The sequence below is a fragment of the Panonychus citri genome, unplaced genomic scaffold, assembly GCF_014898815.1.
Source record: "Panonychus citri isolate SS breed McGregor unplaced genomic scaffold, ASM1489881v1 Contig00134, whole genome shotgun sequence".
NCBI classification, from domain to species: Eukaryota; Metazoa; Arthropoda; class Arachnida; order Trombidiformes; family Tetranychidae; genus Panonychus; species Panonychus citri.
The window spans coordinates 1261341-1277024 of NW_026515539.1; the positions used below are offsets into that span (position 1 = coordinate 1261341).

The 15684-nt window shown below is 29.7% G+C and overlaps 3 protein-coding genes across 4 annotated transcripts; 1 reads left to right on the forward strand and 2 right to left on the reverse strand.

Moving 5' to 3' along the window:
* Window positions 1-5700: 5700 nt before the first annotated feature.
* Window positions 5701-8094, forward strand: LOC128391487 (phosphatidylinositol N-acetylglucosaminyltransferase subunit H-like). Of its 2 annotated transcripts, XM_053351385.1 has the most exons (5): window positions 5701-5979; window positions 6058-6139; window positions 6216-6337; window positions 6410-6948; window positions 7060-8094. In XM_053351385.1, exons 1-4 carry the CDS (start codon window positions 5773-5775, stop codon window positions 6575-6577), a joined length of 579 nt encoding a protein of 192 aa, XP_053207360.1. In that variant the 5' UTR covers window positions 5701-5772; the 3' UTR covers window positions 6578-6948; window positions 7060-8094. The 2 variants fall into 2 exon arrangements, with proteins under 2 accessions (XP_053207360.1, XP_053207359.1); XM_053351384.1 differs by lacking the exons at window positions 5701-5979; window positions 6058-6139; window positions 6216-6337 and having other exon boundaries at window positions 6593-6948.
* Window positions 8095-8338: 244 nt separating this feature from the next.
* On the reverse strand, window positions 8339-9446 carry LOC128391484 (midnolin homolog). Its single transcript, XM_053351382.1, has 2 exons — window positions 9260-9446; window positions 8339-9186 (listed from the first exon to the last, which is right to left on the reverse strand). Exons 1-2 carry the CDS (start codon window positions 9315-9317, stop codon window positions 8510-8512), a joined length of 735 nt encoding a protein of 244 aa, XP_053207357.1. The 5' UTR covers window positions 9318-9446; the 3' UTR covers window positions 8339-8509.
* A 2523-nt stretch (window positions 9447-11969) lies between these two features.
* Window positions 11970-13107, reverse strand: LOC128391179 (uncharacterized). The gene is made up of 3 exons (XM_053351027.1): window positions 12994-13107; window positions 12365-12596; window positions 11970-12094 (listed from the first exon to the last, which is right to left on the reverse strand). Exons 1-3 carry the CDS (start codon window positions 13090-13092, stop codon window positions 11970-11972), a joined length of 456 nt encoding a protein of 151 aa, XP_053207002.1. The 5' UTR covers window positions 13093-13107.
* Between the last annotated feature and the right edge of the window lie 2577 nt (window positions 13108-15684).

The following is a 15684-nucleotide window of genomic DNA, read 5'->3' on the forward strand; positions in this document are numbered from 1 at the left end:
GGATAATTTGATTCCCAGGAATTCCACTTCATGGTAATTTCTGTACATATTATTTAGTTTATTTATTGTTGTTTTTTCTTTATTCACTTTTAGGCTTATTCCGTTGAGTAGTTGTTCTATTCTTATTATTGATTCTTCTGCTTCTTCTTTGGTTTTGGTAAGAATAATAATATCATCTGCATAGCTGAATATTTCATAATTCAATCTTTTCATTTCTCTTATTATTTCATCTAGTGCAACAATGAATAATAATGGGCCACATGATGATCCTTGGCTCGTTCCTCGTTCTGCTTCTTGCCAATATTTTCTCTTTTTCCATTCCAATTTTAGCCATCGTTTCGAGTTCATTGATTGTATTATCTTCCCCAGTGATTCATCTATTTGTTTTATTCTTTCAATTGCTCTGGTTGTGTCCACTTCATCGAATGCTTTTGAGATGTCCATTTTGACAATCCATTTGTCGACCATTTTGTAAGTAAATAATAATTTGAGTATTAGTTGTTCTTTGTTGAAGTTTTTCATGTATGCATATTGAGTTTCATGCATTATTATTTTTGGTAGAATTTCTTTCACTCTGTTTGACACAATCATATCTATTGTTTTCAATAGGTAATTTGGTGCTTTCACCATCCTTATGCTCTTTCCATCCGGTTTCTTGATTAATCCAATGCCATAAACTCTTACACAAAGTGGTACATATGACAGTTTCATTATCATATTGATTGTTGTTATTATTTCTTTTTTGTTCCGTTGGTAAAATTCATTCCAAGATTTTATCGTATAATTATCACCACTTAATGATGAGGTTTTCATTTTTAGTTTGGTTAGTGTGTTGATTTCATGTTGTTGTAGTCCATTTGTTGTGAATTTTAAATTTACATTTTCTTTGAAACTTGGTTTTTTGATTACCATTGTTTTTAGTATTTTGTCGATTTCATCTTGATATTCTGATTCATTTTCATTTATAAATGGGTTTTGTTTATTTATTATCTTCTTTTTAATAATAGACCATTTTTCTTCTTCCTTGTTTTTCTTTCTTTTTCTTTTATGGATAGTTTTGTTGTATGGATGCCATTTGCCATGATTTGTAGGAAAATGTATTATTCTTCTACAATTTTCTATTAGAAAATGTTCATTGGTGAAGTTTCTTGTTGACATTGGTTTTATTTTGAGTCTTTGTTTTGAGATTTTTAGATAATTGTTTTGAGTTTGTATTGTTGTTGTGTATTCAATGGTAGTTGTTAGAATTGAATGATCATCTGTTCTCAGATTTGTTATTTTTTTGTTGATTATTTTTATGTAGAAATTGTAGATAATAATATCTATCCATGATTTAGATTCTTTTCTTGTGAATGTTGGTTCAGATTCTGGTCCAAATATACTTTTAAAGTTGTTATTCTCGATAATTTCTTTAATATCAAATTTAGCGTTATCATTTGGTGACCATAGTTTGTGTTGACAGTTTACATCACCAATTATTATTGTTTTATTCGTTATTAGTTTACGTATGTTGTTCCATTTTTGTTGTTCTTTGGTTCTGATATACGTAGCAATGATTCTTATTCCATCAAATTGTTTTTTCAGGTCTATTACTATTGTATCTTCATCCGGATAATTTGTTTCTTTTATTTCAATATCTTCACTGATCATTATTATTGTATTCATGTTCACTTTAATGTTTGGTGAGTTCATTAAATCAATTACATTCATGTTTGGTTCATTTATTGATGTTATCGTTTTATTTTTGTTTTTCATTTTTTCTATTATTGTTTTTGTTAATTCTTTTCTTTTTCCAGTATTAAGGTGGATCAAATGAAGCATTGAGCATGATAACCTGTGTGGATATGGCTGCATTTTTCACATAATCTGTATGAAGCTTTAGGTATTAATTTGACTGTTGAAGATTCATTGATTTTGATTTTATTGTTCTTTTCTTTTATCTTTAGATTCTCTTCTTCGTCATCTATTTGTATTATCACTTTATATGATTCCGATGATGTTTTCTTCATTTGTATTGTTATTTTCTCTGGTTTTTCCAATGATTCAAAGTATGAGACGATTTTATTGGCTTCTTCTTTTGTTGTTATTGTTGTTTCATAATATTTCCATGAGATGTGAATAATAACAATATCTTGGTCCAAAATACTGGTAATTTGTTGGATCACGTTTTCTGGTGTTTCAGGTGATAATAATATTTGTTTTCTTTTGCTTCTCAATCCTTTTTCATCCACAATCCACTTTTTATCAGCAATTTCATCAATTAATTTTCGATGAATTTGATTTTTGTAGGCAATCACAATTTGAGATGATCTTTCAATTTTTTCTTGGTCAATTGTTATATCATTGTACTTTTCACTAATCAAATTTATTATTGTTTTCACTGCTTTCAGGTCAATATCAATTGAAGATTCATCTTCTAACCATTGGCACGTTATTAGATTAAGTAGTTGAATAAGTTTGTCATTTGATGTCACTGGTTTTTCACTTCTATTGATCGATTCAATTATTGGTATAAGATGTGAGTATTGAATATTTTTATTAGTTTTTATTTCTAATGTTAACCATTCAAGCATGTTGATTTATTTAATATCGTCTGATTAATTTTTGATTCAGGTAATTACTTGTTATCAGCGCCATCTATATTGTTTGATATTAACTAAACTAATTTGGCGTATTTTTTCATTTTTGCTTTTTCTTTTGTTGATTAACGTACTTTCTAGATTGTTGTTTCAATTAGTTAATTGTTTTATTCTATTATTAATAATATTGTTATTATTTTTGTTTCTAATTGTAATAATAATGGCAACTGTTCATCAACTTAGTGGTCAATATGCTGATTTTTTCATTTGCGGTTTGTGTAATAAACTTGCAACCCGACCTCAAGTTCATGATGGTGGTTATGGACAAGATTTTTGTCAACGAGTATTTTGCGAGGTTTGTGTTGGTGCTCGAGCTGATAATCCTGTTTTTCGACGTTCTGGTCGTTATGGTTATGAGACAATTTGTCCAACTGCTGGTTGTAAAATTAATTTCAAGCCCCCTTATTTTCGGAAACTTGGAATAATAGAGCGTATCGCTTATAATAATTTGACTGTGGCTTGTCGATTATGTGAAAAGCGTTTCGAAATTAATAATTATTTGGCTCACTCTTTTACTTGCAAGGGTAAAGAAGTATCAACAACTAATCCACCAGCAGTTTTACTTGGTGATATTCGTCGTTTCACTCCAACTCCCGCTAATGTCTCAATAATAAAGAAAATAATAAATAATAATCGCTTGCGTTTGGTGTCAAACAATATTTTGCGATGGAAAGTCGACAAGCCAAAGCCATTTGTTAATATGTATTTCCGGACTCTTGGTAACGATTTTCAATATTTGATGGATACCAAGATGAAAGTTTCTGATGCTTTGGTTAAAATTGCTGATACTAAGAATCTTGATCCAACTTCAATTGATGTCGTATATGTCGGACATTTATCAATGAGACAATTTGAATTTGTTGCTGATTTTTTGAATTTTATGCCTAATTGTGCTGATTTCAATTTGGTTGGAATGTCTCGTAATTTCAATAATTCAGGACAAGATTTACGCTTACAAATTTTGGCTGCTCATCCCAAGCGTATTATTGTTAATGAACCCGATAAAGAAGCTACTTCTTCAGTTACTGAGCCATGAGCTTTATTTCAATTTTAAATGGTTACATGATCTTTTATTATTATTTTTCTTTAAATCAGTGGAACAATTTTGTATTTTCTTTTTACTTTCTTGATTTTCATTTCCTTTTCTATTATTCATTTGTAATCCATCATCATATTCATTTTGTATTCCTTTCGATTTAATTCCGATACTTGAAAACTTACTGTTTATTTCATTATTGTTATTCTATCCACTTGATTGTATCATGACCATTTTGTTTCTATTATTATTGTTTATTATTATCAATTCGACAATAATATTAACAATAGTATTCAATTAAACCATCAAATATTGGTATTCGAATGCCACTTTACTTGCTTCAATTTGTAGTTTGTTTCGGTATTCAGGGCATTTAATTGTTCCTGGTTTGTGGCCTTTTCGGTAACAAGTAGCACATTTACTGAATTGTTCAGCCGTTTCAACACAAAATATTGAGCTGTGTGCACCAGCACAATGAGTACACAAATCTTGATTTTTACATTGTTTGCGAAAATGATCCAATGAATGACAACGGGTACAATAAAGAATATCGAATATATCAATTACTTTGTGGGCTTGCATTCCACTTGATATTATTCCGTTTCTTTTTTGAATATCTGAGCGTAACGCTGGACTTATCTTCGCAATAATGTCGTTATTATTGTTATTTTTTCGGATGACTCTTGTTATCTTGAAATTGTCTTGGTCAAAGTTCTTGTTGTATAAGAGAAATGTTTTCTCATATAAGTTCTCATTCTTGTGTAGTCCAGGGACGTTAATTATTTTTATTTTTGGTGCTTTCCGCTTCATTCTGGTGATATCGAATTCGCTGAAGTTCTCAATAATAACATTAATAATAATATCCAATGTTTCTTCATCTTGAGCTTTGATCTTTATGTTGTCTTTGTTTTCAAAGAATGAATGACTTTTTTCAATATGTAATTTGTTTTCCTCTTTTAGTTGTGAAATTTTCATGTAAATTTCATTTGGTTTTAACGTCTCACTTTTTATTATTGCTGATGGTGAATATGGTCGACATTCCCATTCAAGCCATGAGCTTGGAATTGTATCATCCACTTTTCTCATCTTTATTGGTACCAATGTTTCATCATCATTTTTTCTCTTGTTTGTTTCTTTTATTTGTTCTTCCTCCGTTTTTTCTTCTTCTTCCATGTTTATTGCTTCATTGAGAATCGAAATTGATTGTTTATCACGAATTATTTTTTCTAATTGTTGGCCAAATTGTTTTATTTTTTCTTTTTTATTCGTCAGTTTGAATGTTGTAATTATTTTTCTGTCTTTGAGAATTGTTGTTACATCCTTTTGTAAGTTCATCATCGATTCCATTGGTATTTCTTCACAGTATTTGGGTAAATCACTTTCGTTCATATTCAGTATTAGTTCAATTTTACTTGACCACTTTTCCATTTCTGTTTGATTGAGAGACATATTATTTAATTATTAGTTATTTAATTAATAATATTATAATCAATTACTTTTTATATGAATACACAGTTTAAATTATTACTTGTTGTTAACACGTTGGAAGTTACTTCATTAATAATTTCATTTCCGTTACTTTACGGTTTCATTCAGATTAATCTCCATGGAGATTATTATTTTATTTCCGATATACCACGTGTAAAAAAAACGTGTTCATCGATTTGCTTCTTTTCTTCAGCATTTCACTGATAAGTTTTTGATTATTAGGTCTTTTATAATGCATTTTTTCAGCATTAAAATATCTGTTAATTAATTATTTTCAATCAGACATTAAATTGCCATTTACTTACTTTGTTGTTGTTGTTCCAATGTTCTATTTTTTCGGCATTAATCACTTTAATCCTGGATATAACCACTCTTCCGTCCACTTATTAATTCACTTATTATATCAATTAATTCACTTTAATTCACTTTAATTTATTAATTTAATTAATTAATTTAGTTCATCATTCATCATTGAATTGGAGAATAGGGACCGTTTTTAATCTACAATTGAATTTAGAATTTTTAATTTTTAATCTTCCCCCTCCCGGCGTCCTTTTTGTAAACATTGAAAGGTAATTGTTTGATTTTTGGTCTTAATTGTTAGTTAAAATGAAGCGATTAAAAGATGATTTGAATTATTATGTTCACCGTAAGTTCATTAGTGTTCAGTGTTATCAATTAGAAGCTCATGTTTATTGTCATACTAATTTTATTAAGATTAAATTGGTTAAGATTGATTCTTTTGTCAATGTGATCACTTCACCAATTTTAATGTTTACTTTTATTTATTCAATTGTAATTTATTTTATTTTGATGGTAAGTTTAATTGATTGATTTTTTTTGTCGAAACTGTTTTGATTAATGCTTGACTTATTCTGAATTTTTCTTTCTTAGAGTTTCTTGGTTAAGATTATTCTTGGTTTCATTTTGCTTTTGTTTTCTTGTTTGTTGACATTTTACTTTAATGTGGTTGAAGGTGAGTGTTAATTATTTAACTTTTTCTTTTGTTCACATCTACAATTAATTTGTCATTTTTTCTTTTCTTTGTTTAGAATCTTTAGAAATAATTAAATCAATCAATGGTGTAAATTATACTACAAAAAATATGCTCGGTAAAAAAGTTTCCAAATTTATAAACTCATCTAATTTTGTTATCAACGAGGCAATAACTATGGTTGGTAATACTTTTGATTTTTTTGTTCTTGAGAATTTTTTTGTTAATTGTTGTCTTTTTTTCTTATTTCAGTCTCAGGTTATCAGTTATTTAGCTGTTCTTACTTGTGAAAGTAGCAAGTTAACATCATCACGACAAGTGAATTTAATTCTTACCCATTTATTACCAAGAAATGATTGTTTAACATTCATTTACACTCACATTCATAGTTTCTTAAATGATGAAAAAATCAACACTTGATTATATTGGAAAAACAGTTATCACAACGAAACTGTTATTTTATCAAACAACAATCAATTTTGTGAAGATATCAAAACAACTAGTGCTTCTTAGTTACTTGCAATTTAGTCTTTATATTAATCAGCTATTTTGATTATCATTAATTGTTACAATTTAGACTAAAAATAATGTACAATTACACAGAGAGTGTCAATCATATTCCAACCAGTTATCTAGTTGATTAACTTAGAATGAATTTTCTTTTCTCTGTCAAAACCTCATCTTCAATCCCGATTGACTGATTTGATTTTTGATCTCTAAATTTGACGAAATATAATCGTTCACATGTTTCCATGACTTCCATGTTATCGAGTCGATCAATTAACGAAGATGTAAGTCATTTATTTTGAATTTCTATTCAGAAATTTACTTTTTCATTATGTTGATAATTAGTCGAATTTTGTATCCATCTTTAATTTCTCTCTTTTTCCCGTAATTACCAGAGGTTCGTTTGTAGTGTTTGCCGGATTAATATTGGAAATTTAATCTCTCAAACTTAGCATCAACCTCAAAGGTTCACATTGTGCCTTCGACCTTTAATGTAGATATCAAACCTCGAGGCTGAATGAGAGTTTGTCTCAATCGGTTAATCTGTTTAAATGATTATCCTCATTATAAAATAATCTATTGGGCGATTTTTCTCCCTAATCTTGGAGACTTTTTTATATAAATAGAAGGGTCCAAATCGTATCATATCATTGCCAGTCCTCGATCAATTCTCTTCTCTTCAATTGTGTCTTCGTCAAAATGCCAGCTCTCAGTACCTACGAAACTCTTGAACCTTTGATGGTTCCACTCCTAACCGATGCTCTCCTCATTCCAGCTTTTCTCATCGCCAGGAAATTAGCTTCCGCCATCTTCATGATCGGTGCAGTTCTGTTCATAATCGCGTCAATTTTGTCCAATGCGTTTACAAGTGTCCCTGGTCTTGAAATTCCTTCTCGTCGAGTGACTCGAGAAACTTCTACTTCCGTTTGGAATTCATTTCAGAATTTAGAAAAAGAAATTCCTTTTCAAGTGAAAAAAGTTCTTCAATTTCTAAATTTGGAAAGTGAAGAATGTCCTGAGTTGATTCAATACACTCTGAGTTGTGACGCATATAAAAACTATCCTGAATGGACTTCGATGATGAATAACACGCTCGCCGAGAATTCATTTTTCTACAGAGTTCTGGATAAAAATACACAACAATTTGTTGATTCCATAGTTGATGGTGCTTCTTGTGGAATGAAAAAGTTCAAATGTTCAACAATCGCCTTGTTCCAAGATCTCCTTGAAAGATTCATCACCAAAATGTCCCATCCTGATAAAAGTCAAGTCCCAACAACAACACCAGAACCAAGATCAACAATTAAATCTTACGAAAAAATCTTATTTTCTATCATCAATTTAGTTAAAAAAACTTAAGTACATGAATTATTGCAAATACCAATTCTATTTATCAACAAGAGTAATCAATAAAATTAATATTCCTTTAACTAACTTGCCTCATCAATTTATTTCTGAAATCGATTGATCTAATTGCATCTAATTCTAGTGATTAGTGATCTCCAATGTATCAATATTTTCCCAACTTGAACGATCAATATTCTGATAAAATTATCTTTCTAATTGTTTATCAAAATCTTATTTGTTTCAATCATGGACTGAAGAAGCGATTGTCAATCAATTAGATTAACCAATTCAAGTTAATCAACTAATGTATTAATAAGAGATCATAGATTTGTGAAAATTTTTAATTTCCAAAGTTTATTGCAGTTGATTAAATGATTGTGATTACAGATTTGATGGTTTCATGTTAATGGGATAAAAGCAAAATAGTTGCAGGGAAATAAATTATTGAATGAAATTGATTATTGTTAATTAGCCTTCGATAAGGAGGAAAAGTTTAGTTTAAGCCTTAACCGTGGTTGAAGGTAAGGAAGTGGCCATTGGAGCGGCGCTTGATGCAACAGTCGCAGCGGCAGTACTTGGGGCTGAAGTGGTTGTGGTTGATGTTGATGTTGTAGTAACGGGAGCGGTTGGTGAAGCTGCTGATGATGAGGATACAGTGGGAGGTGGAGGTGGGGTAACGGGAGCAGCGGCTTTTGTGGTTGCAGCTGAATCGACAATACATTTGAGACAATCGTCCATTGAAGTGAATGAATTTTTACTTTCGGCGGAAGGACATTTTCCATCTTCGAACTTGTTACAAACTTTTCGTCCCATATCGAACCAGTAAAGGTTTGAAGAGTTGGTTCCATTGGCACATTGGGTGGAAGGTGAATACTCTCCGTGGCATTTGACGTGAAGATCAAGTGGATGAACATTGTCACCGGGTTTATGAGTCGAATGACCATCGTTCTCGTAATGGTCATTGTCATGGGAATGATTTGAGGAGAGGGAATTATGATGATGATGATCGTGCCCATGGTCATGTCCATGTTGGAAGGAGATTGCATGATGATCAGAGTGAGAGGCTTCATCGGTATGGTTGTGATGTTCATGGGAGTGAGAGTGACCAGCAGAATGAGCGGTTTCATTGTTCATTGGACCATGTGAGTGTCCATCATGATTATGTTCAGCTGGTGCTAAAATATATCATATCGATTAAAACAATTAAGATAATTTATGAAATTCGATTGTAATTAACTAATAACTCACCTGATAATACGGTGGCAATTAAACCAACAACACAAATTAAACCAATTATTGACTTCATTGTAATATGATTAAGATGAATTAATACCTTGGAGATGAATCAAATTAAAACGAATACAGTTGGAAGTAGAAATTTATTCTGGTCAAAGTTAATTGTTCCAATTTACAAACTAAACTGAATTTGTTGACGGAAGAACCAATTCTATTTATATGTTTCAAATTTCTCGAAAAAATTAAAGATAATTATCACTGATTCTTAATTATCGTCAAGGTTACCATCGTCTTCTTAATCAACCCAACCTCCTCTCTCGGTGTTAAACTTTTCCCTCCTTTCAAATTATCTTGATTGTTTACATGAAGGTATGAATTTGAAGAGCCAATTAATCAATCAGGTAATAGTTCATCATCTTGTAAACAATTGATAATCAGGTTCGCTTACAATTAACTATCAACAACAATTAACTTAATCCCTTTTAGCCTTGGAAATTGATTGTTACCTTTACCAATCACCATGAACCTGGTCCAATATTTAATTGTTGTTGTTTTTGTTTTCACTAAGAAAATCTCAAATCATCAACTAAATTGTTGTAACAATTTCAAGTGTATTCATCATCATATGAGAAGGTTAAATTGTGATTACAATTGAGATTCTAATCGTAAGATAATCAATAAAGTGAAAACAATTAAAATCCAAGGAAATTGATTCCTTTTTGTAATTGTTATCATTCAAATTTGTTTTTTCCTAGGGTTAATTGTCAAATCAAAAATTAAGATATCTAATTAATTAGCAATTGAGTTTAACCAATGTAATTGTCATTTCCAATTTATCTAATTCTTAATCATATGAATAGTTAAGAAAGTTATTGCCGATACCTCAAGTTGATTCTGATTGTTGATCCACTTATAATCGTTGATTAATCTTTTAATTATCATGAGTGAAGTATGTGGAAAATGATGTTCCTTGTTTACGTTAATGATCAACAATCAACACTTAAGATAATTAACTTTGATTCTTTAATTTCGTATCAAATTATACTGAAAAAATATCCCCGGACACCTTAGTTATCATTAATTGTAATTGATTTAGGTCACATTATCTTGATGAGAATCAATTTCATTTTCAATACTTTTATTTATATCTTACATTGATTGTTAAGTTAATTAGTTGATAACAATTAATAATAACATTGTTAACACAAGAGCTAATTTTAACCATCTAGTTGATTGTAATAATTAACTGAAAGTGTAAAATTTTGTTAATTTTACTTTTCCAACGATAATTTTTTAGTGCATTTAATTAATTGTATCATTTTTTTTACGCAACAATTAAAATTTGAATGAAAATTTGCTCATCTGATACTAAATTGTTTATAGTTGAACAATTAGTTTGATTAGTCTGAATATTGAAAATTCTGAGTTTAATTCCGCATTTATGAAATGTATTAAATTAATTAACCAAATCAATTGATTAGTATTTTCCAATGATTCATTGATTTATTTACTCTCTCAACAATTAGGAAATAGATTTAGAAATGAGGTATCACCTCTTGTTAATTGATAACAATTAGGAAATTAACTATGATTTGCTGAACGAATTAACTTTTTGACAGATTAAGATACCATCAAAATTAATCATTAATCTTCAAGTGAAAGTGAATTTGCTTGTTTCTCGTGATTTATTAATCACTAACAATCAAGAGATAGAAATCTTTTCCTATCTAATTAATTTCTTCACAATTAAACCTGATATTAGATTTTCAATACAACTTATTTGATCAATAATCGTATGAAAATTTCATTTCATTTCATTTCATATAATTCACTTAATAATCAAAAAACATTTCACCTTTTAATTACTTTAATCAATTAATTATCGTCCGATTTAATGTCAGTCGAAATTTATTTTGAAAAAGAATTCCTTTTTTCTATCTAATAATATTCCAAGTATAGCTAAACTTGATTGCTAATCATTATCCAATATTCTAAGCTAATTATGGTTGCATGAAAATTTCTCAATTAATTGTCAATTGATTAGAATTAACGAAAATTAAATTGCAACTTTTCCTCTTTGTTGTTGATATTTTGTTCTCTTTTTAATTAGTCAACGGTCCCTCGAATGGGTTAGTCACTTTTTGGTTTATTAAAAGGAAGGTTGAAAAACGTGAGTTCTTAGTTTTTGAATATTTTGAATGTGAAAACAAATTAATTAACAATTAATTAGTTAATATTATTATTATTGAGGTCCTAGGGATCACAAAAATAATAGAAAATCATCTAAAAGGTAAGAGAAAAGTGAAATTGAATAAAATTTAAATTGACTACAAAATCATTGAGAAAGCATTGGGCAAACGTTACCTTTGCCCAATGTGACAAAACCTAAATTTATACATGTAAATGTATTTAAAATGCCAAAACAGTTAATTATTATTAATTAATATTACTGTTGAGAATACAAGATTTCTGATTTATCAGAATGACTAGAAATTAATTCCGTAAGCATGGGTCAAGTAGACCCATGCTTACTGAAATGTTGACTTATCAAAATAACGAGAAACAAATAACCATGCTTTCTAAAATATTGAGAAATATCGTTAATTGTTTTTTATTTTTTATTTTTTTATTTTTTGTTCTTTTTTTGTATCCTCTGAAGAGAATATTTTTATATTTCTCTAGTTCATGAGCAACGACTCATGTAACTGTAATCCAAAGTGGACTAATAAAATTTGTCTGAACTGTTTTTAGATGTACGAGCTTCTTGAATTGTCTTTTTTGAATCCATATCTGATAGAACAACGAAAAAATGGTGACATTTTTCACATTTAACGAATCGAGTTGAGGCTGTAAAAAAAAAAAAAAAAGAAGAAAAATTAATGAAAGAGAAAGTAAATTGATACCTGAGGCTATTTCAATAACATTTTTACTGATGATATTGAAGATAAAGAAATGAAAAGAAAGAGAAAGTAAATACAAGAAAACGGGATTGAGGTCATTTGTGAATGAGAATATCGGAAAGTGAAAAATCAAATGACCTCTACTTTTTGCTTCAAATTGAAAATAAAATTCAATCTGATGAAATCAATGATGCAATTTAACACGATTAATACTTACAAACAAAGGTTTCCACTTGGGTACATGGGTTTCCACATTTAGGACAACTGAGTTGTCCATCTTTACCTTCACCTGAGGTTTGAGAGTAAAACTTTTTACCAATAGTAGTTGTTAAAAGATTTGTGAATTGCCCTGATGAGGCAAGTAATTGTTCATCAAATTGTGGCGAAATAGCAGATGAATAAGGACATTTGTTGACCAAGTAAGTTGTAGCTCTCACAAGTCGATTTCGCTAGAAAGGAGTAAAAGAGAAATAAAAACAAAGATGAGAATAACAATCTAGAGTAAGAAGAAAAAGTTGAGATAAATCGAAAACATCTCAAGGATTGATAGAAATCAATAACATTAGAATCATTGACCATTGAACATTGCTACTATGACCCAGTCCATAAATATTAAGTAAATTTGTTAAAAAGAAAATAGAGAATAGAAGTTAAACTAATCATCTAACCATTGAAATGAGTTTCAATTATTATCCCTTCTTGAGAATGGATTGTTCGCTTGTTTAAACTTAATGGGATAATATTCTAATGTAGAGATTATAAACAATTACTGATAGAACCATCTTTGCTTATTCTTACCCGATTACACACAACGGAAATTAGTTTATCGAGTGGAGGAAATTTTACCTTCCTTGGAGGAGGAGGTGGAGGTCTTCTTGTTGAAATTGAATTGTCCGAACTGTTTCGAGATGTACGAGCTTCTTGAATTGTCTTTTTTGAATCCATATCTGATAAAACAACGAAAAAATGGTGACATTTTACACATTTAACGAAATTGAATCAAGGCTGTAATAAGACTTCCAATCCAAATGGAATAAGGTAAAGACCAATCGGGCTCATCTTCAATGAAAACAGGAGAAACGGCTTCGGATACGAATACCTGAGATTCAACACATGTACCGTTAGAACTCAATCCTTGGATGAAATGATAATTAAGCCACTGTTGGATGGAAAAAAGAAAAAGATTAATAAGTTTCTGCAAATTTACTAAGCAACTTACTTACTTGATTTTCCTTCCTTAACTTATCACATTGTCTTGAATCAACACCATATAATAGCATAGATGTCACTAGTTAATGAAGATAAAGGAAGGAAATCAACCAGAATAAGTAAATCACACCATCAATTAAAACGTGCAACCAAAAGTTAATCTAAAACAAACAGTTAATTACTAGTATTATTATTACTACTATTGTTAATTATGTTAAATTGGTTAATAACAACGATTAATGACAACAAAAAATACGTCGACTACTCATCCATAATACCAACCATTGAAGCAATACAAAAAGATCAACATAACGAATACAAAATCGACAATTTAATCCAACTATTGAACTTGATCACCTGCCAATGGTTAGAGGACCCAACAAAAGTGAGAAACGATATCTACGCTGTGGAAAAAATAATAAAAATAATAAAAGAAAAAACAAATCAATCATCAACAACAGAAAAAGTTAACAACCAAATAATCATCGCATTCAAAGGACTACTGCAACAAGAGAAGATTAAAGAAATAATTACCGAAAAGTACATGACGGAAATTCGAGGTGAGAAAAGCCAAAGAAAACAAGTTACCCTCTCAAGAGAGATACCGGAAAACACCATTCACGAAATAATATCACTAGAAGATATAAACATAACGCTGATACATATAAAGTGGAGATACTACGAGATAATCTGTGACGACAAACACGAAGCAAATAAAGTGAGAAAAATATTCCAAGACCAGTGTGACCAACAATCGATTACCATACAGATCAAGAAGAAAAACGAACAGTTCCTAACGATCATACAGACCAACAACATAAATCTAATTGACAAAATAAAAAAGGAAAAGAATATTATTATTATTAATAATAAACAACTACGAATATCACCAAAAGCAACATACCTACAATGCAACAAATGCTTACTAATCCACACCGGATACCATATCCAATGCTCGAAATAATACACATGAATGTGGGTAAACGCCGTCAAATAACAAAAACAATAATCGAAGGTATAAACAAATCAACAAGAAGAATCATTTCAATCAACGAACCAAACACATCACAAGTCTTTACCGCTAATGAGAAAATTAAAGTAAATAATGCAACGATTATCATGATATCTGATGACATTAAAATTGAAAAGACCTATTATCCACAGAATGATATTATTATTATTGATCTGGGAAATCCATTTAATGGTGTACGAATAATTAGCTCATACATTCGAACGAAAGAACTACAAAAATGGCAAGATATTTCTACCTTTGTAAATGACTTAACAATAATAATAGGAGACGTAAATTACCAACATCAACTTTGGTCACCAAAACCACAAAACAACTTCATGGTAGATCAAATAATAATTAACAACAATATTAAAAGTATCTTCTCACCCCAATCAGAGGAAACATTCAATCGAAATGAATGTAAATCATGGATAGATGTTATTCTAGTCAATGGCGGCATAAAAGCAACGACTAAAGAGATAATTGATGTGAAAACAAATGACCACAGGTTACTAAAATGTGAATTAATAATACCAACAATAAGTAAACCAAAACTACTCAGAACATTACATCTAAATAACTGGCACCTTAAAACAAAACCAATGGACCTTAGACCATTCAACAAAAATCATTTCCTGATAGAAAACTGTCAACGGATAATCAACTTCCCGGACAAACATGGCCGATGGCGAATCATGAAAAATAAACGAAGAAAATTACATGAAAATGGTAAATTAAATTACAATAAATTAATGGAAATGAACTCGAAGAAAAAATGGAAAATAATAAGAAAAACAATAATATATAAAGAAAATCAATTCCTGTTTGATAACGATCAAAGATACGAAGAATCGCTCAAGAAAATAATGGAAACAATGTCAACATCAAAACCTAAATTCATTGAAACCGAAGAAAAAACATTCAAATTCAACGGACTAAACACTAAAGAAAAACAGATGATATTTGATCTAAAAATGCAAAAATCATCACTGAGCGGAGATAAATTTACAATACCAATGTGGAACGAATTCTTCAGACGGAACAAAATAATAATAATAAAAATAATAGACATGATTATGATGATGGGATATGTCCCCAAATGCATCAGAATCTACGGTATTGGTCTAATCAAAAAACCTGATGGAATAAGCTTAAGAACAGTGAAATCACCAAACTATCTACTCAGAATAATAGATAAAATAGTAGCGAATAGACTACAAGATATGATTCCATCAATCATTGACAATGAATCTCAATATGCGTTTATAAAAAATAAATGCAGAGAACATCTAATATTTGAATTATTATTGAAGAAA